At 37.2% G+C, this 26,088-nt stretch overlaps 4 protein-coding genes across 11 annotated transcripts; 2 read left to right on the plus strand and 2 right to left on the minus strand.

Moving 5' to 3' along the window:
- Positions 1-229: 229 nt before the first annotated feature.
- On the minus strand, positions 230-1,698 carry LOC122302530. Its single transcript, XM_043113828.1, has one exon. The coding sequence runs from the start codon at positions 1,494-1,496 to the stop codon at positions 495-497; it is 1,002 nt and encodes a 333-aa protein (XP_042969762.1). The 5' UTR covers positions 1,497-1,698; the 3' UTR covers positions 230-494.
- A 1,456-nt stretch (positions 1,699-3,154) lies between these two features.
- On the minus strand, positions 3,155-7,207 carry LOC122302532 (UPF0051 protein ABCI8, chloroplastic-like). The gene is made up of 2 exons (XM_043113829.1): positions 5,624-7,207; positions 3,155-3,617 (listed from the first exon to the last, which is right to left on the minus strand). The coding sequence occupies exons 1-2, from the start codon at positions 7,142-7,144 to the stop codon at positions 3,399-3,401; spliced, it is 1,740 nt and encodes a 579-aa protein (XP_042969763.1). The 5' UTR covers positions 7,145-7,207; the 3' UTR covers positions 3,155-3,398.
- A 681-nt stretch (positions 7,208-7,888) lies between these two features.
- On the plus strand, positions 7,889-15,430 carry LOC122302533 (CRM-domain containing factor CFM2, chloroplastic). 8 transcript variants are annotated; one of them, XR_006240483.1, is made up of 14 exons: positions 7,889-8,797; positions 9,602-10,130; positions 10,206-10,336; positions 11,480-11,794; positions 11,881-12,037; positions 12,190-12,482; positions 12,858-12,917; positions 13,048-13,104; positions 13,199-13,315; positions 13,644-13,901; positions 13,992-14,214; positions 14,491-14,621; positions 14,726-15,010; positions 15,101-15,430. XR_006240483.1 is itself a non-coding variant. In XM_043113832.1 (14 exons), exons 1-13 carry the CDS (start codon positions 8,072-8,074, stop codon positions 14,942-14,944), a joined length of 3,216 nt encoding a protein of 1,071 aa, XP_042969766.1. In that variant the 5' UTR covers positions 7,889-8,071; the 3' UTR covers positions 14,945-14,966; positions 15,101-15,430. The 8 variants fall into 8 exon arrangements, 6 of the variants coding, with proteins under 6 accessions (XP_042969766.1, XP_042969769.1, XP_042969770.1 ...); XR_006240482.1 differs by having other exon boundaries at positions 15,104-15,430; XM_043113832.1 differs by having other exon boundaries at positions 14,726-14,966.
- A 7,524-nt stretch (positions 15,431-22,954) lies between these two features.
- LOC122305841 lies at positions 22,955-24,208 on the plus strand. The gene has a single exon (XM_043118366.1). The coding sequence runs from the start codon at positions 22,955-22,957 to the stop codon at positions 24,206-24,208; it is 1,254 nt and encodes a 417-aa protein (XP_042974300.1).
- Positions 24,209-26,088: the final 1,880 nt, after the last annotated feature.

The following is a 26,088-nucleotide window of genomic DNA, read 5'->3' on the forward strand; positions in this document are numbered from 1 at the left end:
GGGACCAGTTATACTTCTTTAACATTAATATATATCAATTCACCAGCCTAACATATAACCAAATTCTCTCTTCTCAGAAATAAAGGTGATGTACCCTCAGATCCATAATACCAATTTCGTCGTTAAACACTACATAAAATAGCATAACTGAAAATCCATGGAAAATAAGCTTATTCAAAAAGAAAATTTATCTAGACTAAGCACTTGAGTAACAACAAACCCCTGAATATTAGTATCAAAAGCTCATAGAAATAACATAAAACGAGAAAATGACTGAAATCTGGAGTTTCATTACAAGAAACTGAGGGCATATTGTATTACATTTCTATAAGCACCTTGAAATCCATTACTATAGAGAGCTAGAACCAAATATACAAAAACTGAAATCCAGTAGAACTGCTACGTCGATTCACTAACACAAAAGTGAACCAAAATCTCAGCACTGATCCCATAAAAAATTTGAAATATTACGTTCACCAGCTACTAGATTTACCTCATTTATGAGTGCCATAACCATTCGCACCCGATTCCACCACGCCTACCTTCTGCTGTCCCCATTTGTCCTCTTCCTTAATTTCTTCACCAACATCGTCATCAGAATCCAAAGTAAATTGCGCATTCTCAAATTGCTGCATTTCTGCACTGAGAGGTTTATACTGTGTAAAATTACCAGGAATTCCATATTTCCTCACAAAAAGCGAGTACACCCCCACAATCGTCACCACAAGAAGAGCGAGATGACAATTAAATTGAAGCGTGGCAATCGCTCTTGCCCGGTGATACTCAGGGTGTCCCTTACACTTGAGAGTGTAATTCCCTCTACTCTTTTCGTGCAAAGAGCACCCACTAGTGATCAAATTGGTGTAAAAAGAAAGACCCATTTGCACAAACCATGTACCCTGTAAAATTAACCCAACCCCACGAGCCAACTTCGGGTAGTTCGATGTCGGGAATCTCAATTCCATCACTGTGGAGAATAAACAAACAGTTATAGGTACAAGCAACAGATCGAAATACCGGTTCTCAATTCCACTTGGGTCTTTCCTCTGTAAGTAAAACAGCAAAAACTCTTCGACGAAAGCGAAAACACCAATCAAACTAAGAATTGAATAAGGCAGAGGAATTGAATTCGTAAAATTTACCGAGAAACCCGTAATGGAATATAGCAGAAAGAGCGACGAAATGGCGAGGACTTGTAATTGGAGTGCAGAGCCGACTTTGTCACCGGAATTGAACGCATAAACGAAGGAGACCATAGAGTTTAAAATGAATAAGAAGGAGAGGACAGAGACGGAGATGAAGGTCAAAGACGAATAAAATTGGTTCTTTTTGGCTCTCGACGATGAAGCCTGTGTTGATGTGAGAATCGAAGCTGAGGTTGAAGATGAAAACGAACTTTGGTTTGGATTAAGGGGTGAATTTGAGGACGTGAGGGCTTCCCATGCACCGATCAGAATGAATCCAACGCCTGCCATGGTGTACGTGAAGAACGCCATTACTGAGTTTTTCTCTCTTCTCTTACTTTCTCCCTCAGACTACGCAAGTTTACTCTATATCGATGAGGAGATCTTGATCCCGACGCGGAGGCTAGTCTTCTGAGAAAGGATCACAGGATGTACAAAACAAAACAAAAATGTCTTCTGAGACGGCGAGGTTGGTGCTGTTTGAATGGTCAGAGCGTAATTGCTCGTTTTCAATGGTCGAAAAGTGTATTATTATAATCAATAATTATACTTGTAATTCACGCATAACGCACACAGTTCTTATTTTAATTTTTTTATAACAAATGATGAGGAAAATAGTTTAATTAATTTAATAAAATTAAAATAAAATAATTTTAAAATATATAAAATGTATGATGTGGCATAATAAGTGATATCTATTATTTACTTTTTTAAAGAGTGAGGAGGAGCTGTGAGTGTAGCTTCCTGCATGACCATAAGGATTCTACTCGCTGTAGTACGTTCAAATTGAGCCATAACTAGTAACTACTACAACACCTCCAAAGTACCAACATGCAACTGTACTTTGGAGGAAAAGAACGATCTCTTAGCCTTTATCAACTGTACTACCACCTTGGTATTTGGTCAAATCAAAGTGTATTACTCGAATTTTTTAAGAAATGATATATACAAATTTCAAATATACAAGTCTTGTACAAGCTACTTACAAAAAAGTAGACTCCATTATAGAAATGATATATACAAACTCCAAATGTACAGGGCTTGTTCCTTCTTAAAATCTCTCTTTGGCTATTTAGATGGTACCTTTCTGGTACTAACTGTACTAAACCTTGTTCTAATATTTTGGATGCGTGGCAGACTGGCCTTATTAGGATCATAAGTTACAGTTCTTCAAGTTGGAAATTATGGATATATTGCTGATCAATTGGTTTTGTTGCACAAACGTCTCACAGTGGAGCATCTCAGAACGTGATGCTGGAGCACTGATACCATGTTTCCAAACAGCAATCACACAGGAAAATATTGCTGCAAATTAAGTTAATTGCCATCCCTGCACTGTCATCATCAAAATATATATAGCATGCTTCTATTTTCCAGTGCTTATTTTGGTGTTCACTGATGCATTTTCTTTCACTAAACTTGTGCGTCTGACTCTACAGAAACAAACTAGCTCACTCCTTCTGAGAATGCTCATCTAATTGTCTCTTCCTGATCTGTTTGTGCATTGGATGTTAATGTGAAGTGTGTATAATGAAGTCACTTCAAAAAATATGTGACAATTTTGATTACAGATTACGTGTAATCACACACACACACACACAGACCTAGTACTGTTTTATCGTCTTAGATTATTTTTCATCAGACGGTGGTACGATGGCACAAGCATGACTATTCTTTGTTCCACTAGTACTGTGAAAACGTTCATTTATCGACACTTAAACATCAATGCGTGCGCTCAAACACATGCCATCGATATGTCTTGCATGTTCTTGAAAGTCAAGTTAGCTCTCACAACAGTTGATCTGTTCATGCAATTAAAAAGTGATTCCCTGGCATACAACACGCACAAATCATTGGAATAACAATGATTTGAACTTGGTGACATAATATGCAAGCTAGAAATTTGATTTGCAAGCCAAACTAAAAGATAACACTCCATGACTTATTGACAATTAAAAAAGAAAAAACAATAAAAACCCAACAAGACGGCAACGAAAAGCCGTACATAATGTATAAAAACGAATCTAATGTCTTACAACTTATTGAATGCATTATAATCGATCATTTTTATACAACAGACAAATTAATTCATAACAGAAAATATTTTTATGTACAATTGTTCATGAAAGTAGTTGATCAACAATCTTAAAACTTTTTGACAAAAAGACCTAAATTTCCCCGTCAAACAGGAGCTTTTGACTAACCGCTTAATGGCTAACCAACTGATCCTTCAAGCTTCAAGCTCATAAGTTGATTCACCTCAGAACCAAACTCATCTGGAAGCTCATTGAACACATCTCTGCAGAACCCAGAAATCATGGCCGCCATGGCTTTCTCATACTCAATGCCCCTCTGCTGAAAGTAAAACAGCTGATCTTCACCAATTTTGGAGGTACTGGCTTCGTGTTCAATGCGAGCCGTTGGATTCTTCACCTGTCAAAAGAATAATACAAGTTGTCAAAAAAGAATGAAAGAGTTATTATTGCTGTAGATTTTAATGGCATGGCCCTTCGAGATTTTCTTGCCTCTAATGTATCCACTTAGGTGGGGTATCAGAGTTGTAATTCAGGCTTTTTGCCATTCTTTGATCAATATAATTATTTATTTATCAAAAAAAAGAATGAAAGAGTTATTTAAGACAACTATAGACACAAGAAAATAGAGGCAGCAACGTTTAGAGGAGACTGATGGAAATGGCAAAATTCTTCTTCACAGTTTGCCACACAAAAAGATGAGATGCATTTTTTTAAAAAAAAATTCTGACCTTTTCTCCAGGATTGGAACGACAAAAAAAAGTCCAATTCAGATGCACTTTGAACTAACATTTAAAAGTGTATGACCAGGAATTGGGCTAGACAATAGATTACAATCAGGTATTGCAAGGACTACAATCCATTGGGCTAGCACAGCACGTCATAAGCTTCAGACTTCCAAGACAACAATGAAAAAGCTTTTACAAGACTACAAGAAAAGTTTATTTGACACTTTTATAGTAAATACAACCTCAAAATTGTAGTTTTCCAAAATAAGAATGCAAATCCTTAGACCATCCTGCCATATGAAGAGATGGAAATAGCTCTCTATTCCAAATCCCTGCGGCTTCTTGAAGCAATTGTGTAAGAAATAAAAGGCACTTCCATTGTCCCAGGCAGTTAAACAAACTTATCAACTGCCTCCACCTCTTTAGACATGAAATAGTAAAATGAGACAAATATAATCACAGGATGATACAAACATCCGGTCCAGAAGTAATGGGATTTCCTGTAAATGCTCAGGAGGAAATGATTTATTCCTAAGTGGTTCATAGCTGTTAGCTATTTTATGATCCCAGAAACGCTTCTGTTATGTCCAACATAACTTCCACAATTGACGTTATCTATTTTTATAAACCATATTTCTAATCTTTACCTGAAACCAGAATGACTTATTCTTTTAAAGCCAATCAGGCTTCTGGCTGGTTATTCTTTAAAGAAAAATTCAACTTAGCAGCATTACTCCACACACCTAGTTTATTTTTTTATTTTATTATTTATTATTTTTTTTTTTTCCAGGTGTGTGGTGTAGGGCTATTGAAATAGAATAACTCTTCTTTTTTCTTTTTCTTTTTTGATGTCGGGGAATCTCTCCAAGGCAGAGCCCTTCGGACCCACCCTTGTAAAGTAAACTCCGGTCCCGTGCACCGCACCCTCGGAAGTTTCCCTACACGGAACTGGTTAAATGGTTGGCTTTTCACAAGAGGATGTGGCCCCAAAAGATTGTTTGCACCCATGAGTTGTCAAACCTTTGACCTTGAGGGGAGTGGTACCCCAAGATCAAGACCTTCACCACTTGGGCCAACCCGTTGGGGTTATAACTCTTATTTAAAAGACAACCATTTTTGTAACTTCTTTTAACTGGATCACCCCTCAAGTGGCCTCTTAAATGGTAACTAACTTTGTTATCTTAACTTCAGCAATGCCCAAGTAGCTAAGCATCACATGTACGTTGTCCACTTAACATTTTTATTTTTATTTTATATATATAAGTTATTGAAATTTGATTACAGATCGTAAAAGTCATAGCCCAAGTACACAAAAAGTCTATACAAGAGGAATACCTAACTATCAAAAAGTAAGAGGAGGAGGAGTTTTTTTTTTTTCTTTTTTTGGGGGGGGGGGGGGGGTGTGTGTGTGTTTGATAAAAGAATCCCAAAGGGCAAGTACCCATGTAGACAGGGAAAAAGATATGTGCATCGCAAAAGTACTTAATGGCAGGTTTCAGTAGAAATGCAGATATGACATCCAGTAACCCCATTGGGCTGGGACGGGAAGAGGGATCTGAATGGTCACCATGACATCATGAACAAGGTATAAAACCAAAATACTAATATGAGAAATGAATAATTAGTCAAAACAGAAATGCTATACGAACAAAAGACAAGTAAAAATTGAAGAAATTACCTGAATGTATGGATATGTATTGGCAGCTGCATTGTCACCAATAAGCATAGAATCACACTGGGAGGAATTCCGAGCATTCTCGGCCCTTGACTGAACCTGAACAAGACCCCTATAGCAATTCCTTGAATTCCCAGCTGATATACCTTTGGAAATAATCCTACTTCTAGTATTCTTCCCTTTGTGTATCATCTTTGTCCCGGTGTCTGCCTGCTGATAATTATTAGTCAGAGCTACAGAATAGAACTCACCCACACTATCATCTCCCTCCAAAACAACACTTGGATACTTCCATGTAATGGCAGACCCTGTCTCCACTTGGGTCCAAGATATCTTTGAGCGAGCCCCAGCACAAAGGCCTCGCTTTGTAACAAAATTATAAACCCCTCCTTTCCCTTCCTCATCCCCAGCATACCAGTTCTGAACTGTGGAGTACTTAATCTCCGCACCCTCAGCACTGTACAGCTCCACCACAGCAGCATGAAGTTGGTTTCTATCATATGAAGGCGCTGTACACCCCTCCAAATACTCCACAAAACTCCTCTCTTCCGCAACTATTAACGTCCTCTCAAACTGCCCAGTTTCAAGTGCATTTATCCGAAAATAAGTTGAAATTTGCATCGGACACTTTGTGTCTTTCGGAATATAGCAAAACGAACCATCACTAAACACTGCCGAATTCAACGCTGCATAGTAATTATCCTCACTGGGCACTACTCTCCCCAAATACTTCCTAACCAAATCCGGGTACTCCCTAATCGCTTCAGATATCGAACAAAATATCACACCAGCCTTCTCTAGTGTCTTCCTATGCGTCGTGGCAATCGATACACTATCGAGAACGGCATCAACGGCTACGTTAGCTAATCGATTCTGTTCATTCAAAGGGACACCCAGTTTATCAAAGTACCTAACGAGTTCCGGGTCGGCCTCATCAAGGCTATTCAAAGTGGGTTTCTTCTTAGGGGCCGAGTAATAACAAATATTTTGGAAATCAATAGGTGGGTATCGGTTATCAGACCACTTGGGCTCTCTCATTCTCAAGAATTTCTCAAATGCATTCAATCTAAACTCAAGCATCCAATCGGGTTCTTCTTTAAGAGAAGAAATCAATCGGATTGTTTCCTTCGAAAGCCCTTTAGGGATCGAGTACGAATCGATGTCCACATTAAAACCGTATTTCTTATTGTACTCGATGTTACGAAGAATTTCTTGGATTTTCTCACTGGCGGTAGTTGTTGTTGATGTATTAGTAGTAGTAGTAGTAGTTGGAATCGAGGACCTACCTGGTGAAGAAGAAGAAGAACTTGGGCCCGAATACTCGACATCTGCTCGAATCTTGAGGAGCCTTGAAGTTAGGGTTCTGGGGTTTTGGAATTTTGGAATTGCGAATTTTGGGCGAAAACCTTTGGGCAGGTTAGATGAGTCATGGGTGAGTTGTGGTGATAAGCGTGAAGTGGTACCGTTAGCTAAGAAAGAAGCCATGCTTGCGGTCTGGTTGGAATAGAGGGAAGTCAGAGACATTACTTTACACACACAAAAAGGCAAAGTTGTGTTCTCCGTTCCGGCCTTTTACCGGTGTTCGTTTATTTTCTTGGCCACAAATTTAAAGAATTCTCGTGGCGAACACGTACCTCCCAAGAGGATGACACGTGGCCATACCCTATCAAGTTCTACCGAAGCATTGAAAAATCAACGACAATCAAATGGTGCAACGCCACTTGGAGAAAAGCTGCAATTACCAAATTGACGACCGTAGCTCAAAGTGGTTGTCATCCAAAATACTTCAGCCCGGGAATCTCTGGCCCAAAGTAAGTTTCAATCCATATCCAGTTTGCCCATGTCTCTAATTCCTAGCTAGAAAAGAAAACCCACTAACTACCCAATTGGTCTTTTGATTTTGTGCCTGCTTCCCTGACCCGAATTGATGTGTCATCGATTACAAGTTTGATCAGTTTAATCAAAGTTTACAATATCAAAAATTATATATATTTTTATATATTTTATTAATATAATTAATTGTATTATCTTTTTTAATATAAAATAATTATTTTAACCAATTATATTAATAAAATATATAAAAAATACATAAAAATAACTATATACAACACTCTTATATGTGTCACAAATCCTGCACATTTTCTTTTAAAAAAATTTAAATTCATTTTTAAGATTAATTTTTATTTTATTTTATAAATTCTAAATATATCCATTTTTTTCGAAATAAATACATGTTTTGCACTGATTTCTCATTTTTTAAACGATAGAAAGTGGGGGGTAGTTTGTCCGTTATAAAGTTCGTTAAGCTAAACTAGTAAAAATCAGCGTGACTGGTGTGCGCGTTATCCTCCTCAATCCTCCTCATCTTCATCTTCATCTCCATTCACAGAACACTGCGTCTTGTACCTGCGTTTAGGCAGATTAGGCTCTACTCTATCCCTATGAAATAGTATGTTGCTTCCTTTTACTCATCTCCACCACCCCAACTCCTCAATCCCCTCTAAACCCCTCTTTCACCAATCACGTTTCCCCATCATCTTCTTCCCGTCGCTGCTTCCTAAAACCCTCATCTCCCCAACCCCCAGATCCTCCAGTTTCCTCATCAGGACCTCCGCCTCCGCCTCCGACACTAATACCCTCCCCAAGTCCGCCATCCAACGCATTGCCGACAAGCTCCGCAGCCTCGGCGTCACCGAAGAAACTCCAAGCCCAAACCCTGGCCTCAATGCCGGACCCGATTATGAAACTTCGGCCGGGGAAATATTTATCCCCCTGCCCAATCGAGTACCGAAGCGCCGGGTTGGGTTCACAATCGATAGGAGCTGGTCCACGCCGGAAAACCCGGTTCCCGAGCCAGGTACTGGCTCGGCAATAGCGAAGTACCATGAGGTGAGGAGGGAGGTGTTCAAGCAGAAGGCCCTGGAGAGGAAAGATAAGAAGGAGAAGAGAGAGGAAAGGGCGCCAACATTGGCGGAGCTGACTTTGAACGAGATGGAGCTGCGGAGATTGAGGAAAATCGGCATTGAAACGAGAAAGAAGCTGAAGATAGGGAAGGCCGGGATCACGGAAGGGATAGTGAATGGCATTCACGAGCGGTGGCGGCACTCCGAGGTCGTCAAGATCGTCTGCGAGGATCTATGTAGGAAGAACATGAAGAGGACTCATGATTTATTGGAGGTTAGATCCAGTTTTTTTAATGGAATTGTTCTGGTTCTGAATTTTAATTGCGTGTATGTGGCTTTAAGCGGATTCGGACACTTTATGTATGTTCTAAGTGCTTGTTTGGACAATTTGGAGTATCTCATAATTATTATGTATATAGCAGTGAAATGGTCCATAAATAATAGTGATATGGTTTGGGTTAAAATATTTTATTGGGTTCTGGGAAATGAGAGATAAATGGATTAACACTACTTTTGGGAAAGGAGAGAGATGGTTTGATATTATTTTTGTTTTGAAGTTTGAAAAGGTTGTATTGATTTTTGTGTTTTGTTTTGATGTTTGTAAAAGTTGTAATGATTAAGTGAAAAAGTTTAAAATTTGAAATTGAAAAATATTTTATGTTTGAGTGATATTTGAGAAGAAAATTGTGAGAAGTTTTGAAAATTTCTCTTCTCATCTAATCTCATTTACCACATGTATCTAAAATGATTGATATCGAGTGGTTACTTCTTGGATTACAATCTAAGCCAAAAAAGAATGTGACAATATCAATCGGAGTTCATATTTGAAAAGGAAAAGAAATTTGTATACAGGATTATCTCAAGTATCTAACTTAAGTAATGTTTTGATTGCCTAGTTAAACATATCTTTCGTAATATTGGTTGGGGTTTTGTTTTTATCATCAAATAAATTTTTAGCATACATTTACTGAGTTTGACTCAGGATAATCATTTCATTTAGATTCATGATATTACATATTCTGTTATGAGGTTTATTTGGTAAAGCCATCTAAAATTATTTTTGTTGCAACATTCTCAGAGGACAACTGGAGGTCTGGTTGTATGGAGGTCTGGAAGTAAGATAGTGTTGTATAGGGGTGCCAATTATAAGTATCCTTACTTTTTGTCTGATGAGATTTTGCCAAATGAGATTTCTACTGATGCTTTACTGGATCCGAACATGGATGATGGAGGAAGTGATAAAATGGAGAGCTGCTCACCGAGCATGGTTGGTGTAGAATCTTCTATAACAAGTCCAACCAAAACAATATCTCAACCGAAATTAATACAAGGTGTTGGTAGGCAAAATAGAGTAAGATTTCAACTGCCAGGTGAGGCACAGCTTGCGGAAGTAGCTGATCGCTTGTTAGAGGGGTTGGGCCCACGTTTTACTGATTGGTGGGGTTATGACCCTCTACCTGTTGATGCTGATCTTCTCCCTGCCGTTGTTCCTGGATACAGGAGACCTTTCCGCCTTCTTCCATATGGTGTGAAGCCTATATTAACCAATGATGAAATGACCACTTTAAAAAGACTTGGTCGACCAATGGCGTGCCATTTTGCACTAGGTGAGTTTGACTTCCTATACCACAATTGTTGTAATCTGGTCAACCAAAATTTACTTGCTTTCCACTTTTTAACAGGAAGAAATAGGAATCTTCAAGGATTAGCTGCTTCGATTGTCAAGCTCTGGGAAAAATGTGAGATCGCCAAGATTGCTGTTAAGAGAGGGGTACAGAATACTAATAGTGAGATGATGGCTGCAGAGCTGAAGGTTGGTAATAATGTGGCAATGTTTTAAACTTTATGCTCTCACCGCAATCATGTTAGGCACATTCTTGTAATGGTCAATGCGAGGTAATGCCCTGCACTTGGAGAGTGTAAGAAAAATGCTGGAAGATGCGTAATGTGAGTATATATTATCTGGTCACTCTTAAAGATATAATGTGTCAGATATTTTCTGATGTTTCTATATATATATCAAAATGGATGGAGCACTTCACATAAATCTATTAGATTTTCCTTGACAAATTCACTCCAATAGATATGCAGTTCATTTGCAAGATGTTTATGTTTACATAGCACTCTACTTGTCCCCCCAAGAAAACTGTTACAAGTTTTGTAATCCATCCTTCTGTAATTTTTTTATTCTCTTAATATAGATGTGATAAAATTTTACTCTTTCTTTCAGAATGCTGGTAAATAACAAGTTTCAAAACTTTATCAGTGCTTCAACAGTGATTTGTGGTTAGACAGTGGGCTGTAAGTGACTGAAAACCAATGAGCCTAAACCCTTGAATCATTTCAGTGCAAAGGGACATTTTGATGCTTAATTACGGAGCACTCTCTGACATTGACCCATCAATGGCCATCTTGGATTTTCAATATATATAGAGACTCAATATCTCATATACTAATCTGTAACACCCTCTGTTGATTTTAGTTTATGAATGTAGAAGGCTCTCTATTTTTCCAATTTTTTGTACTCTAAAAGATTTTAAATTCTTCTCAAGGCTTGTGGCCCCAAATTCTTTTAAGAAACCCAATAAATAAATAATTAGAAGGTGGTAATTTGAACCCCCTCTCCCTGATAAGTAATATTTGGTATGTTAATAGAATCAATTTGGTGGCTTTGAATCATCTTTCTTCACTGTCAAATGGAGTTTGCTTTTCGGCTTTTCCCTCCAGCAAATAAGAATAAGTATTAGCTGTATCATTGGCACCGTGACGGCATGCTTCTTATCTATTGACCCCTCTGTTTTCTTATTGTATTAAACAAGTTTACATACTTTTTATGCAGATATAATATTTGATCTGGTCTACTTATTTAAAAATCCTTTTTAAAACTCTATTTGTTTCATCTTTATCGGGATGAAAATCTTTACAGATCTGTTTTTTTTTTTTTTAAATGTTGCAGCGGCTGACTGGAGGAGTACTGCTTTCCCGGGATTCAGAGTTTTTTGTATTATATAGAGGAAAAGATTTCCTGCCACTTTCAGTTTGTTCTGCAATAGAAGAGCGGAGGAGGCATGGAATTCATGGGGAGAAAGAGAGGGCAAACTGTAGTACAACAGTGACAACTGCACCGGAGCTTAAACTCGGGAATGCAGAGGGTGGTTCTGAAAGTGAACTTGATGGGGCCAATTACAAGGAAAAGGGTGGAATCTCAGAACAGAGAATGTTACGGTCCACAGAGGCAGTTATCAAAAGAACTAGCATCAAGTTATCAATGGTATGGCTTGTTAAGGTGATACAGTTGGCTAATTTCTTGTCCACTTTTTCATGTTATTCACTATATTTTTTTTTTTTCATAAATAGGCATTAGAAAAGAAAGCAAAGGCAGAGAAACTTCTGGCAGAGCTTGAGGAGGCAGAGATCCCCCAAGCACCTGAAATAGATAAAGAAGGTATAACTGAAGAAGAAAGGAATATGCTAAGGAAGGTTGGCTTGAGAATGAAACCTTTCCTACTGATGGGTGAGTGCCATCTAGTGCATGTTCTTTCGCACTCAGAATAGTTAGTATGCAATTTTTATCTTTCTTAAGACTAAACTGGAGGGCATATTAAAACTGATTGAAGTGTCATATAGAAGTGGGCCCTGATAAGCTTTATTCTCTTCCATGCTCAGGTAGACGAGGGATTTTTGATGGCACAGTTGAAAACATGCATCTTCACTGGAAGTACAGGGAACTTGTGAAGGTGATATCTAAAGAGAAAAGCATTGGAGCTGTTCACCAAGAAGCACGGACCTTAGAAGCAGAAAGCGGGGGAATATTAGTGGCAGTGGAAAGAGTGAATAAGGGTTATGCAATCATTGTGTACCGTGGGAAGAACTACAAAAGACCTGCTTCTCTAAGACCTCAGACGCTTCTTAATAAAAGAGAAGCAATGAAGCGTTCTCTAGAGGCACAGCGGCGAAAGGTAAAATTTGCTTGTCTACCTGTGTACACACGTGTAGAATTAGTTTCAATACTCACTCCCTTCCTGAACATTTTTTTCAAAAGCAATTGAAAATTTAGAAGAAACACTTCCCACACTCATGGAAAAGAGATTCAGTTGATGACAAATTAATCCATTCCATTTACATTTAAGTTACAATGCAAAACCAATAAGAGAATTAGAATTTATTTGTTTGGTTGGAGTTTTGTTTAAAGATTCTGAAATTATTTAGACTTTTTTAATCTTAGGGGACAATGGGGAGACTCATCACTAATTTGTTTTATTTTCTTTGCTAATATTCGACCAACCATGATATTCACTCTCATGTTTTTTTTTTTCTCCTGCTTCTGCATGCAGTCTCTAAAACTTCATGTTTTGAAGCTTAACAAAAACATAGATGACTTGAAACTTCAGTTGGTGAGTTATCATTCGTCCATATTTCCCATTTATACTTTCTTTCTTTTTTGGTGGATTTAATTTACTCTTTAGATTTCGAAGATTTACCCATTCATATAAAGGAAAATAATGAGTTATTTTCTGGATTCAGGTTAAGGACAAGAAGGTAAACAATATACAGTCAGTTGACAAATTGAGAAATAAATTTGTGAGCCATCTTATATTTTTGTTTAATCTGTGCCCTTTTTACCCCAATAAAAGTTCTAAATTTGAGGTGAATTTCACATTTTTACTTAAATTAGGTGAAAGAGGATATGAGCCGTGTGCAGCCAACTGAATGCTCTAGATCACATGCAGAAGTTAAATATGAACATCTCTCTCACCCAGTAATTTCTGCATGCCATGAAGAGAATGCAGAGGTGGGGAATATATTGCTGAGATCTTGGATATTGAAGCTATTTACTAAAATAGTTCAAGCTATATTTCTCTATTTACATTTATTTAAAGGTTTATGCATGTATTGAATGTCTAAAATAACGTTTATGCATACCAGTGGTACTCAATTTCACAACAATGATCCAACATGACGTGCCAATTCACGGGCGTCTTTTTTAAGTGCATATGCATTTAAATGTCTCTTCTTCTGATCTTGTATTAGTTTTATTATTATTTTACTGTTGACATTTGTAACTTCATATGCTCTTCCAACTTGACATCTGAAATAGTTGTTTGGTTTAATTACTTAAGGCTAAAGACAAACATGGAGCTCATTCAGCTTCCATGAACTTTAATGAGGGTGTGAATGCTCCAATAAACAACATTCTACAATCCACTCAACAGGATGAAGTAATTGGCCTCTCAGCGATGTCCGAGGGGGATCCTGCTGGTAAAGTTGAAATAGGATCATCTGAATCAGTCAGTAAAGAAACTCATGCAAATGTGTTCATGGATAAGAATGGTGAAGTTGGAGCTGCTGTCTCTACATCTTTCCCCGATAACTTTATGGTAATATCAAGAATCCATTTTTCTCTATATTTATATGGATTCTTGTTCCTCTTCCAATGAATGATGCAGTATGGTTTGTGTGGACTTCAGTCAGAAGGAAAGAGGCATTCTGCAGTAGTTGAGGATTCTGCTTACGATAACAAGGCGAAAGAGTTATCAGATAAGTCAGTGAAAACTGATTCCAAACCAGATCGACTAACGATGGAAAATGGATCAAAGATGCCTCACAGAGCTTTACAGCTTTCAAATAAAGAGAGGCTGCTTTTACGAAAGCAAGCCCTTAAGATGAAAAAACGTCCTGTACTGGCAGTAGGTAATATTACTCTCGTTTATGGATCTCAATTTTCCTCATTGCTGCAAATGTTGTTAGTCATTATTGCCATTGGCATTGCTTTTCTAACTTTATATGGGAGTTGATTGTTCATAATTTTTTTTATACTCAAGATTATTTCCTTTTCCCATACATTGCTTGAATTTTACCTGAAAGCAATCATTTTTGGGTTGTTTATCTATCTTATGCATTTCCTAACAATTGATATAATAATTAACAACCTATCAATTTGGGGTAATCTTTGCTGCTCCTACTTAGGGAGGAGTAACATTGTCACTGGTGTAGCAAAAACAATAATGGCGCACTTTAAGAAGCATCCTCTTGCTATAGTAAATGTCAAAGGTAGAGCAAAAGGCACTTCAGTCCAGGAAGTGGTTTTTCTGCTGGAGGTGTGTAAACCCAAGATCTTTATCTTCATTTTCTTTATAGTTAGACTGAACAGATTGGCTGAGAGTTTTCCTCCCTCCCTCTCTCCCTCTCTCCCTCTTCACAGCAAGCAACTGGTGCAGTTCTCGTCTCTCAGGAGCCTAGCAAAGTCATACTTTATAGAGGTTGGGGAGCAGGAGATAAACCTGGGCATATTGAAAAGAAGAATGCTAGGGTTGCTGGGGAAGAGGGTGCAACTCAGCTAACTGTCTCTCCTGAACTCTTGGCAGCAATCAGACTGGAATGTGGATTACAGAGTTACCACAAGGAAGAGATGGCTCTATAGCATCGAACCAATGCTTGAATCGGTGGGTATTGCTGCAACCATGTGGCCTCATGATTATCCGAAATAGTAAAAATTTCCCCCACTTCTTTGGTATTGGATAGTGTTCAAATGAAAGAGATCAGAACCATACCAAGTAATCTCATTTACAATAATCAGCAGGTTCCAACCATGGGAGACATGCACAGGCTTGCTATATGTCCAACCTGCCCACCCAAACCCCCGTTACACAATGCTGCTGGAAACTTGCTCCTGTCTGCTTGAGATGGCAATGACATCTTTGAAATAGTCGGCATTAGCTCTCTTGTATTTGTCTATTCTTCCTCTATATACACCAGGGATTTGTTTCATCAAACAGAGAAGGAATACACTAGTGAAGTCTCATGTTGATATTGCAATGTAAAACATGTGCGAGTGATGCTTATGTTTTTAGAACGTTGGCTATGAGGCGAAGTGGAAATCAACCGGACGTCTCTTGTCTTGATTTTACTTATTTGTTTTACGCTGAAAGATTAATGTTGCCGCATACGTGCCTACAGGTTGTCCAGCAACAAAAAGAAAACCTTTAATTTCCACCACCCACCTCCCATGATCCCCTTTTAGCTTTTGGTTTTTAAAATCCATCCCCCTAGTCTGAGAGGGTCAATGCAAAAGTGACTTTTTATGTTTTACATGTATATGGTTCTTTCACTTTTCCAATTACATGTCTTTGATCCAACAGGCAGTATCGCATCAAGACAAATAGAAAAAGGTTAGAATGAGCTTGTTACTTTTAACTGCATGCGGCCGAGTCGAGTCTCTATCGATAATTTTCAATCTAAAAGTCCAGATTCCATGTCTGCTACCTCTCTATAGGTAGCTAGGTCGATGTTTGATATATCACCGTTTCTTCTTTTCTTTTCCTTTTTTTAAAAAAATATAAATATTTTTGAAAGTCAATCGTCCTTCCAAGCAATTGCTAGCATTATAATTCTATTCAATTATGTATTTGTTTAAAAAAGTTAATATACTTGAGAGAAAAATATACACATGCAGACTTTACACGTGTCTATCTCTCTTTGAATTATAAAAAGATATTTAGAGTAGATAATTTTTAGACTCTTACACCCCTTTTAGTTATACAAATGAGATGAGATGAGATGTTTTAAATAGTAATGAATAAAATATTATTATAATACAATTTTTTAATATTAATTTTATATTGAGATTTGAAAAAATTAGATTGTTTATTATATTTTATATGGAGATTTAAAAAAATTGTAATAATGAGTTGAGATGAGATGAGATGAGATTTTTGGTTTTAGTTAACCAAACAAGGCCTAATCCTCACTCCTATATATTAGTAGCATCAATGTATTTTATTATCCAAGTCCATTTGAGTTAAATTGAAATGTTTTCCCATATGTTTAAATCCTTATTGACCTCTTAAGGCCGTTTAGATTGAGAAACTATCTTATCTCATTTTATTTTATCATTACAATTTTTTTAAATTCTCATATAAAATATAATAAATAATTCAACTTTTTCAAATCTTATAACAATAATAATATTAAAAATAATATTATAACAATATTTTATTCAATTTTCAATTTTCATATAAAACTATCTTATCCTATTTGATTATCCAGACAACCTTTTAATTTTCAGTCACCAGTTCTTTGTGGGAAAGCGAAGGTAGATGGATGGTAAGATGAATATGTTTTTCCTATTTTTTGTTTTCCTTGTGTTTTTAATTAAAGGGTTTCAGAATTGTAGAGAAAATTTGTGAAAACTATAACTATTTTTTTTTTAAAAGAAAAAGTTACCCAATATTTAATAATAATAAAACCTCGTCATGCCACATTTAAATAATCACTGGTCGATTGGCACAAATCAAAATTAACATTTGCTATTTTGGAGTCCAAGAACTTGAAGATAACGAAGTGAGTTAAAAAAATGTAAAGCAAAAAGATATATACTTCTTAAATTGAAGACAATTATTTAGGCTCCAAGTGCTCGAGGGATCTCTTCAATATTTCACACGCGCGCTGATGTAGATTGTAGCTGGCTCCTCCCTCGCACTGTATGAGCTTAATAAAGTCTTGGGTTACATACTTTCATGATTATCATCACTCACACACTCCCTCTCTCTCTATCTCTCTCTGCCCACTCTGACAGACCGAGATCAGAAAGAGAGGGCACAAAATACCTTGAATCCCCCCCTGCCTTTCTTTCAAAGCCAGACCCAATAGTAATCATCATGTCTTCTCTGTACCTTCTCCATCGCCATCATTGTTCCCACACCATGCTTCCTTTTGCCCTCAACCACCCCACCAACTTCAGAGTATCATCATTTCCAGCAGCAAGCTGGAAGAGAAGGAAGAAAAGGAAAGCGAGATCGGAAACATGAACACGTGTTTGCAAAAGAAGTAATGGAAGACACCCCTAGCTTTCTTTGTTGAGCTTTCTTTTTGGTTTCGAGTACTGAAGGGTCTGCTCCTTTTAAGGCTTTCTGGTCTTTACTTTTGGGGAATCAAGCGTCCTGGTCCGACGATTTGCTTGATCAAGCAAATTAACTTCTCGAGTTCTCACCTGTATGGCATCGGTTTCTCCCTTTTCCTTAGGTGAACTTCATAGATCTTGTAAGACAATTAGGGTTTATGTTTTTTTGGTCTGCTTTTAGGTTTTTGAAGATAGACTACCAAGGAGGTTATGATAAAGGGTTATCTTATTGTTTGCTTTCTCTCCCTCGGTCTGGTTGTAGGTTTTTGAAGATAGACTACCAAGGAACTAATGATAAAGGGTCTTATTGTTTGCTCTCTCTCTCTCTCTCTCTGTTGTCATGATCGAGCCGTGTCGTTAATTTCCTTGTGTTTGTTATGTCGATACTGTTCAAAGGTAACATAATACTTGGAGATAATAAATTTCTGGATTTGGCTTATGATAATCGAAATGAAACATATGATCTTACCTTGAAGAACTTGATTATCGTCTAAGTTAAGTTGTGAAAGGAACTCTAGTCTATATTTGCCTACTGATTTTAGCTTGGTTTATCTCAAGCAGATCTACGAGATGCATGTTATAATAGCCGGATCGAACTTGTTTTGCTTTATACTTTTTTCCCCTTATGGATATCCGAAGAACGTCTCCTAGCTAGCTTTTACCACGTACTTTATGGAATTATCGTCGGATTTAGAATGATAAAAGCTGCTTGCTGTGCCATGCAAACTGCTCATCGTGATGATGATCGATGTTTGATGAACTTCAATCTTGTATACATAATATTCGTTTACAGTACTGCTAATTGTATTTATGGATCTACATTAATATACGTGTAGGTACGCGTATAAGCACATCTATGTAAGCAAGACAATAGGACGTTGTACACGAATATATACTTGGAACAAATTGGGTTTTGAATCTTTAATATTCAATTGACTGATCAAATGTTTTAGCTACCTGAAGTTATTATCACATGTTAACATGATGATGTACATATATACGCATATTTTAAGGTAAGAAATGCTTTTGCTATCTTGAATATATATAACTTAGAAGAAAATACTTATGGCCGTGTTGGTGTACTATATTTCATGATTTCAATGCTCTTGGGCGTATCATGTGGTTGAAGCCTTGAATTTAGGTCTTGGTTTGGTTTGATATTGAGTCATTGAGTACTAAAACATGAATTAAAGATAAATAGATCACCTGTATCTATCTGCAAAAATTACTGCGTCAATCATGTGGTACGCATTGTTTATGACGTTCTTGCAGTAGTACTTGACTGGCCGTCTGCTTTCCTATACACCTAAAAGACATCGCATCATGCTCAATTAGTCAATATTATTTCTAGTTAATTCTACTTAGAAATCAAATCGATCCAAATATGTAGTGTTCCTTTTCTTTCTTTCCTTTGTTAAGACGGCCTGTTGCGGTATGATTCATTATTTTTCTATCGTCCTGTCTAATTTATCTTCCCGGAGCCTGGAGGGAGTAGTGGTTTAATTTGCAGCTGGTACTATATATATAGATGCATCATGCATGTCAGAGTTGATGCATGTCAAATCAGGTGGTGATAATTTGAACTGAGCTATGCTACATCATAAGCCTACAGTACACCACAGACCATATTTAAAAAAATAAAAAAAAAAAGAATTTATCCTTATTAAATTAATTGAATTTTTTCTATTTATTACCCAGATGACTAACACAAGAGGGGGTGATTTGAGTTGTATCAAAAAAATAACAATTATAAATCAAATATATAATATAAAATATAAACAAAATATGAAATAACAATAAATATAAAGAGAAACCTATTACACCTTTGAACAACACCGCTACAAAGGATCCGTGTAGAACACCTTCTACACTTGCAATCACCTTACATGTGGTGATTCAATTATTCCCCGTATAGAATACTTTCTACACATACAAGGGTTATACACACATTTTTCTGATACAAGAGCTGATAGTGGTTACGTTATCAGAAAACACTCCTCAATTAGTGAAATAAGAACAATACAGCGCAAACTATATCTCTCAAAATGAACAAGGATTAAAGCTCAATACTTAGAGAAGAGAGAATGAAAGCTTTGAATGAATGTTGTATGCTCTGGATGTTGTAAATGTAAAACTCTCAAATGATCTATTTATAGGCATATGAGACTTCATATTCAAATTAAAAAAGATTCACATATCAAAGACAACATCATTCACTTTTTCAAAAAATTCAAATAAAAGGTTCTTCTTTTTCAATTGTCAAAGACAACATCATTCATTTTTCAAAAACTTCAAACTTAATCTTTTACTTTTGGCATATGACAAAAGGAGCACACTTTTCTTTTCAAACAAATCAAACCTAATCTTTTACTTTTTGCATATGATAAAAGGAGCACACTTTACTTTTCAAAAAAATCAAACCTAATCTTTTACTTTTTGCATATGACAAAAGGAGCACACTTTACTTTTTAAATATTTCAAACAAAATCATCTACCTTTTGTATAAGTCAAAAAAACATCAATCACTTTTGAAAATATTCAAATAAAACATGAACCTGTGAAAGATGACAATCAATCATATTTAATATTTTCAAAATTCAACCATTTAATCAATGCATGCACATGTAAAAGATGACAATCAATCATCTTTCAAAATTTTCAAATTTAATTTTCAAAAATATTCATGCACATGTGGAAAATGTATTTTAATGTTTTATGATAAAATATTAATTTTGAGTATTAATCCTAATTTCGAATTTTGAAGAGATTTACAATATTACTTTATAACTTTAATGTGAATTTGTTCCCTTCTTGCTCATGCTTGTTTCCATTATGTGCTTGACTCTATTGTGTAGACAACTTGAGTTTGAGACTTCTTTATTCTTTGAATTCATTTGTTATCATCAAAATTCATGTGTAGATATATAATTATACAAAACTTGAAACTTTGAGTTCAACACTATTCATTATCTATATATTAAATATTTGATAAGAGAAAAAAATAATAAAATAAATAAATAAAAATGTGGTGTGTGAGCTTATGTTTAAAATTTTTCTTTCGAACCTACAACATTTTCTGGTTTTCATTTTTTTATGCTACAATATAAAAACCACAATAGATTATTTATCTTTTAATTTTTTATATATTTTTTATATATTTAAATATTTATTTAAAAAATATTCACTACATTATTCAAAAATGTTTTTTTAATCTTAAAAAAAAGAAAAATCTAGCGGCCATTTTCGGTGGCCATTTTCGATGATTTTTATCTGCAAAACTAGCATTATCCTTTCATTTTCCAGGAAATTATGGCAATGCTGGGAGAAAACTTTAATTTTATTGACATGTCTGAAGTTAAACGAATTGATCATTAATCGCCTCTAGTAGTACTTAATTGCAATCATGATGAAGAAGAAAATTGTTCATTTCATTCTTCATTCTTTTGTCAGTATTAGGTGTAAATAATAATTTTTTATTAAAAAAAAAAAGATAAAATGTGAGATAAAAAACAAGAAACAAGTTAATGAAAGGAATTATCAACAGAAGTCAAAAGGTCGAAACAAATGAAATTATGAAAGGAGTTGGATGTACGAGTAGTGTCATGAGCACATATTTAGAAGTGGCAACCTAGCTAGCTAGCTGTAATAATGGTTTCGAGAAATTCATGTAGTACTTGTGATTTATGGCCAACATATAACTAGTGATCAGGAGAAAGGGAAAATGACCTCATGATCATGCTGATCACTATAAACTAAATGCAAGCATTAATGTCATGATGCTCTTTTTATGTGTTGTATTGATGTAATCAACTACGTACTCTTAATTCACATGATGTCCTGAGAATTGGAACATGAGATTGATCATGAGCAGACCAAGCAACATCAATTTCCAGTATTTTATTTTTTGTTTTCAAGAATCTGCCCGTAAACATCAGTTTCTGACTTTCTTTCCCTCTTTAATTTGTTGACAGCAGTCCCGTAACTAAAATGGAAGACTTTTGGCATATGAGGTTTGCCCTTATTGTCTTGCATGTGCGGCACATGATCTCATATATATATATATATATATATATATATATATATATATATATATATATATATATATATATATATATATATATATATATATATATATATATATAATACGGCGCCATTATTAAGATACCATATTATTGCATGTTGTTGATCAGCATTTTATCATGATAAATGCTTTACTTATAAAGAATGCTTATTAAAATAAATTCGTATAAATTGATATGATTTAATATGGTATCTTAGATCATAAAATTAATTTTATTATAAATTATATAAAATATATTATATAAAATTATATTGATATGTAAATTTATTTTTTATAGAATCATTTATGATGTAACAATTCTATTAATCAATGAGAAATGGATGGGATCATACACTTGTGCGATTATTTATAATCATTATATCCATAGAACAGTGCTAACTATAGCTAAGGGTATCAGTTCATCGATCGAGAGGCCTTTTGGGCTGCATTCACCTCATTATATATGCAAGTATTGGGCTCAACTCAACATCAGGGCTGTTTGGGCTTCTCGCAATGACCCATCAGTCCAAACTTAGGTCTTGTTTAAATAGTTAAAGAGTTTCTTCTCATTTTATCTTTATAATTTTATTAAATTTTTTAACATAAAATATAAAATATAATTTAATTTTTTAAATTTAAAAAAATAATAATATTAAAAAATAATATTTTATTTAATTTTTAATTTTTATTTAAAACCATCTCATTTAACTATCCGAACCGCATCTTAATTTGTTTCAAATTTAGATCGAGGAATAACGAGTAGTTGTTTGACCAGAAGAAGAAGTTGAAAATAAATAAAGAGCTGAATAAAAAGGAAGGGAGGGGCTGCGTTTGACCATGCATGCATGCATGCTAGCTGCATGATGGAGATGGTTCAGTGAATTTGCAATTGGATATGTACTAGAATCTTCTCCCAAGACAAAGCACGTACGTGCCTACAGTAAATTAAGCTGCTACTGGCCCTTCAACGGGAGCATCATCTCCCCCAGGCCCCGGCCCATGTGATTCTCAGAAGATCGCCTTGTACGTACGTTAATCCCTAGAGCTCTTCATAACTTGGGGTAATTACCCACCCAACTATAGGTGGTTATAACTACAATTCCCCTAGCTCCCCTCATTGTGAATGGCTGATATATGCCCCCCCCCTCTCTCTCTCTCTCTCTCTCTCTCTCTCTCTCTCTCTCTCTCTCTCTCTCTCTCTCTCTCTCTCTCTCTCTCTCTCTCTCTCTCTCTCTCTCTATGTATGTATAAAATTAGACCTAGCATCCATGCCCTTCATCATCTTTGGGTGTGCCGCCGGCTCTTATCTAAAACTCTATTAGTGGAGGTTTGAAATTTGAACTAGTTGAGATCGATTCAAGCAGCCTCAACTACTGCAACATTCAATTCTCCAACACATACCACTTATGTGCACTTAATTTACGTGGAGAAGGTGTGAGTCCGTGGCTTCTGGTGGTGGTCCCAAGGGGAGCATGGAGGAGCTGGGAGATTTCTGGGAGAAATTGCAGCTGAATGAGGAGGAGAATGTCCCGATTGAGCTGGTGTCGAAAGGGAATGAACGGCAATGTGATCTGGGAGGAAGGAGTCTAGTGGGGAAAATATTCATTGATCGGCAGATTGGGAAAGAAGTTGTGAGTAAGACAATGGAAAAGGTGTGGAAGGTTAGTAGGCCGGTGGCATTCCAGGAGTTTCGCTCGAACTGTTTCATTCTCACTTTCGCAAATCTACGGGATAGAAGCAGAATCTTGGACGGAAGGCCTTGGCAATTTGATGGCCACATTTTTGTCCTCAAAGTGTTCGATGAAAGGACTCAACCACACTTGATCCATTTCGATACAGAGTTGTTCTGGGTAAGAATTCATAACCTTCCTTTTGCTAACATGAATCGTCAGACGGGGGAGGTGGTTGGTAGTTCTATTGGGAGAGTAGTTGAGGTGGACATCCGTGAGGATGATGTAGGTTGGGGATCATTTTTGCGTGTGAGGATAGAATGTGAGTTGAAGAAGGTGATTGCTAGGGGAAGGACTGTAAGTTTGGAAGGAAGGAGTATGTGGCTTCCCCTAACATATGAGAACCTTCCTAGGCTTTGTTTTAAGTGTGGAAGGTTAGTGCATCACGAGTTGGGGTGTGATGAGAGTGGTGGAGGGCAGTTTGGGCCATGGTTGAGGGCTAAAAGATTGCCTCGAGGGAGTTTTGGTAGGGGTGTGAAGAGGGATGAAGGCGTAGGGACCTGTGAGGGTACTGGGGGAGTAGGGGGGGTTTTTACTCAAGAAGATGCAGGGCCAGATCAGGTGGGTAAAGGGAAGGAGAGCCAAAAGGGGAGTAAGGTGGAGGGAGATGGGGTCGATGAGGGAAGGAAAATGGGAGTTATGGTGACTGTAATTGAAGCAAGCACGAGGGACTTAGGGGTTGGGGAAGTGGGTTCTGGTTTGGGGGGTGATGTAGTCTCGGTTTTAGAGGAAGGGGAAGGGGAAGAGGTGTTAGTTTCACCAAGAGATGGTAAGAAGGGGGAGAGAGGGGGTCAATGGAAGAGGAGAGCTAGAGAAAAAATTTCAAATTCTACACAGGTGTGTGGTTTAGTGGGTCACAAGAGGGGTTTAGAGGAGGTTGGGGAAGGGGAGGTTAGTGGAAGGGGAAGGAAGGCGAGGAGAGAAGATATTACTGGTAAGGAAATTAAGGAACTTAGGAGGGCGGAGGCTGTGGAGCAGCCCCGCCCTTCATTATGAATCTACTAAGTTGGAACTGCCGGGGGCTTGGGAACCCTCGGACAGTTCAAGACCTCTACCGTATGGTGGAGGAGAAGAGACCCAAGGTGGTTTTTCTTATTGAAACCAAAGCTAATGCAAGTAGGATGGATGGGGTAAGGAGAAGGTTGGGTTTTGAGGGCTGTTTTGTTGTGGAGGCAGTGGGTAGAAAGGGAGGTTTGGCGCTATTGTGGAAGGAGGAAGTAGGGGTCGAGGTATATAATTTTTCACAATGGCATATTAGTGTTTGGATGGGCAAGGGGGGTGAGAGTGCAAGATGGTTACTGTCTGGCTTTTATGGCCAGCCTGAAACTGCTAAAAGAAAGGAGTCTTGGAACTTATTGGCAAGGTTATGCCCTGATAGCCATATTGCATGGTGTGTCTTGGGTGATTTTAATGAGATCACCTCCCAATCCGAGAAAGAGGGAGGCTGCCAAAGGAGTGAATCACAAATGGGGGCTTTCCGAGAAGCTCTAGAGGTGAATGGCTTGTTTGATTTGGGCTATAAAGGGAATGGTTTCACTTGGTGTAATCAACATGCGGATTCCTCCTTCACTAGGGAGAGATTAGATAGATGGGTGGCAAATGGTGAGTGGATTTCAAAATTTAATGTGTCTGTTGTGGAATATATGGTAGCAAGAACCTCTGATCACAGTCCTGTGCTGTTAAAATTGTTAGAAGGAAGTCTTGGAACAAGGCAGAGAGTGAAACTGTTTAAGTATGAGGCAAAATGGGCTACTATGGAGGGTTGTGATCAGGTTGTAGAAGGAGTGTGGAGGGAGAGGGGGTCTGGTCTGTCTATGCAGAAACTTCAAAGGGCCTTAACAGCTTGTAGTGGTGCTCTAGTTAAGTGGAGTAAAATGAAAGAAAAAGAGGAGGGAAAGAACCTGAAGGAAAAAACTGCTCAACTGGAGAAACTGTACAGTAGGGAGGGGCCTCAGGATGTAGGAAGGGTTAAATTACTAAGGGAAGAAGTGGGCAGGTTGCTTGAACAAGAGAACATAAAGTGGAAGCAGAGGGCAAAAAGGGATTGGCTTCTACTAGGGGACCGAAACACAAAGTTCTTCCATGCTTGTGCTACACAGCGGAGGAGGAAAAATGAGATAAAACATGTGTGTGATGAAGATGGTAGGGAAAGGGTGGGGCAGGAGGAAGTAGCATTGGTTTTCAGGAAGTATTTTGAGACAGTGTATAAATCAAATAATCCCTCAGATGAGGTAATATCCGGCTGCTTGGATTCTATGGCTAGGAAGGTAACCTCATCAATGAATGATAAATTGATGAGGGTTTTCTCAAAGGAGGAGATTGAGGCAGCAGTTTTTCAGATGGGACCTTTGAAGTCCCCAGGACCTGATGGTTTTGGGGCATGTTTCTACCAAAATTTCTGGAGTATTGTAGGGGAGGAGGTGTGCAAGGCAGCCCTTTCTTTTCTTAATGGAGGGGATCTTAACCAGCTTTTGAACCACACTTTCATAGTTCTGATTCCCAAGATCTCTGAACCGGTTTTGGCCACTGATTATAGGCCCATTAGCCTTTGCAATGTCTTTTATAAGATCATTGCAAAGACTTTGGCAAATAGATTGAAGGGGGTTCTGAGTGAGATTATTTCTAGTAATCAAAGTGCTTTCATCCCGGGAAGGCTAATTTCGGATAATATTGTGGTTGCTTATGAGGTCCTTCACTCTATGAAAAAGAAGAGACATGGGAGGGAGGGTAGCATGGCTATAAAAGTGGATATGTCAAAGGCATATGATAGGGTGGAATGGAAATATTTGGAGGGTGTGATGAGGAAGTTGGGTTTTGCTGAAGGTTGGATTGCCTTGATAATGAGATGTGTGTCCTCTGTCTCCTATGAAGTTTTG

Source organism: Carya illinoinensis, chromosome 3 (genome assembly GCF_018687715.1).
Source record: "Carya illinoinensis cultivar Pawnee chromosome 3, C.illinoinensisPawnee_v1, whole genome shotgun sequence".
Taxonomy (NCBI): domain Eukaryota; kingdom Viridiplantae; phylum Streptophyta; class Magnoliopsida; order Fagales; family Juglandaceae; genus Carya; species Carya illinoinensis.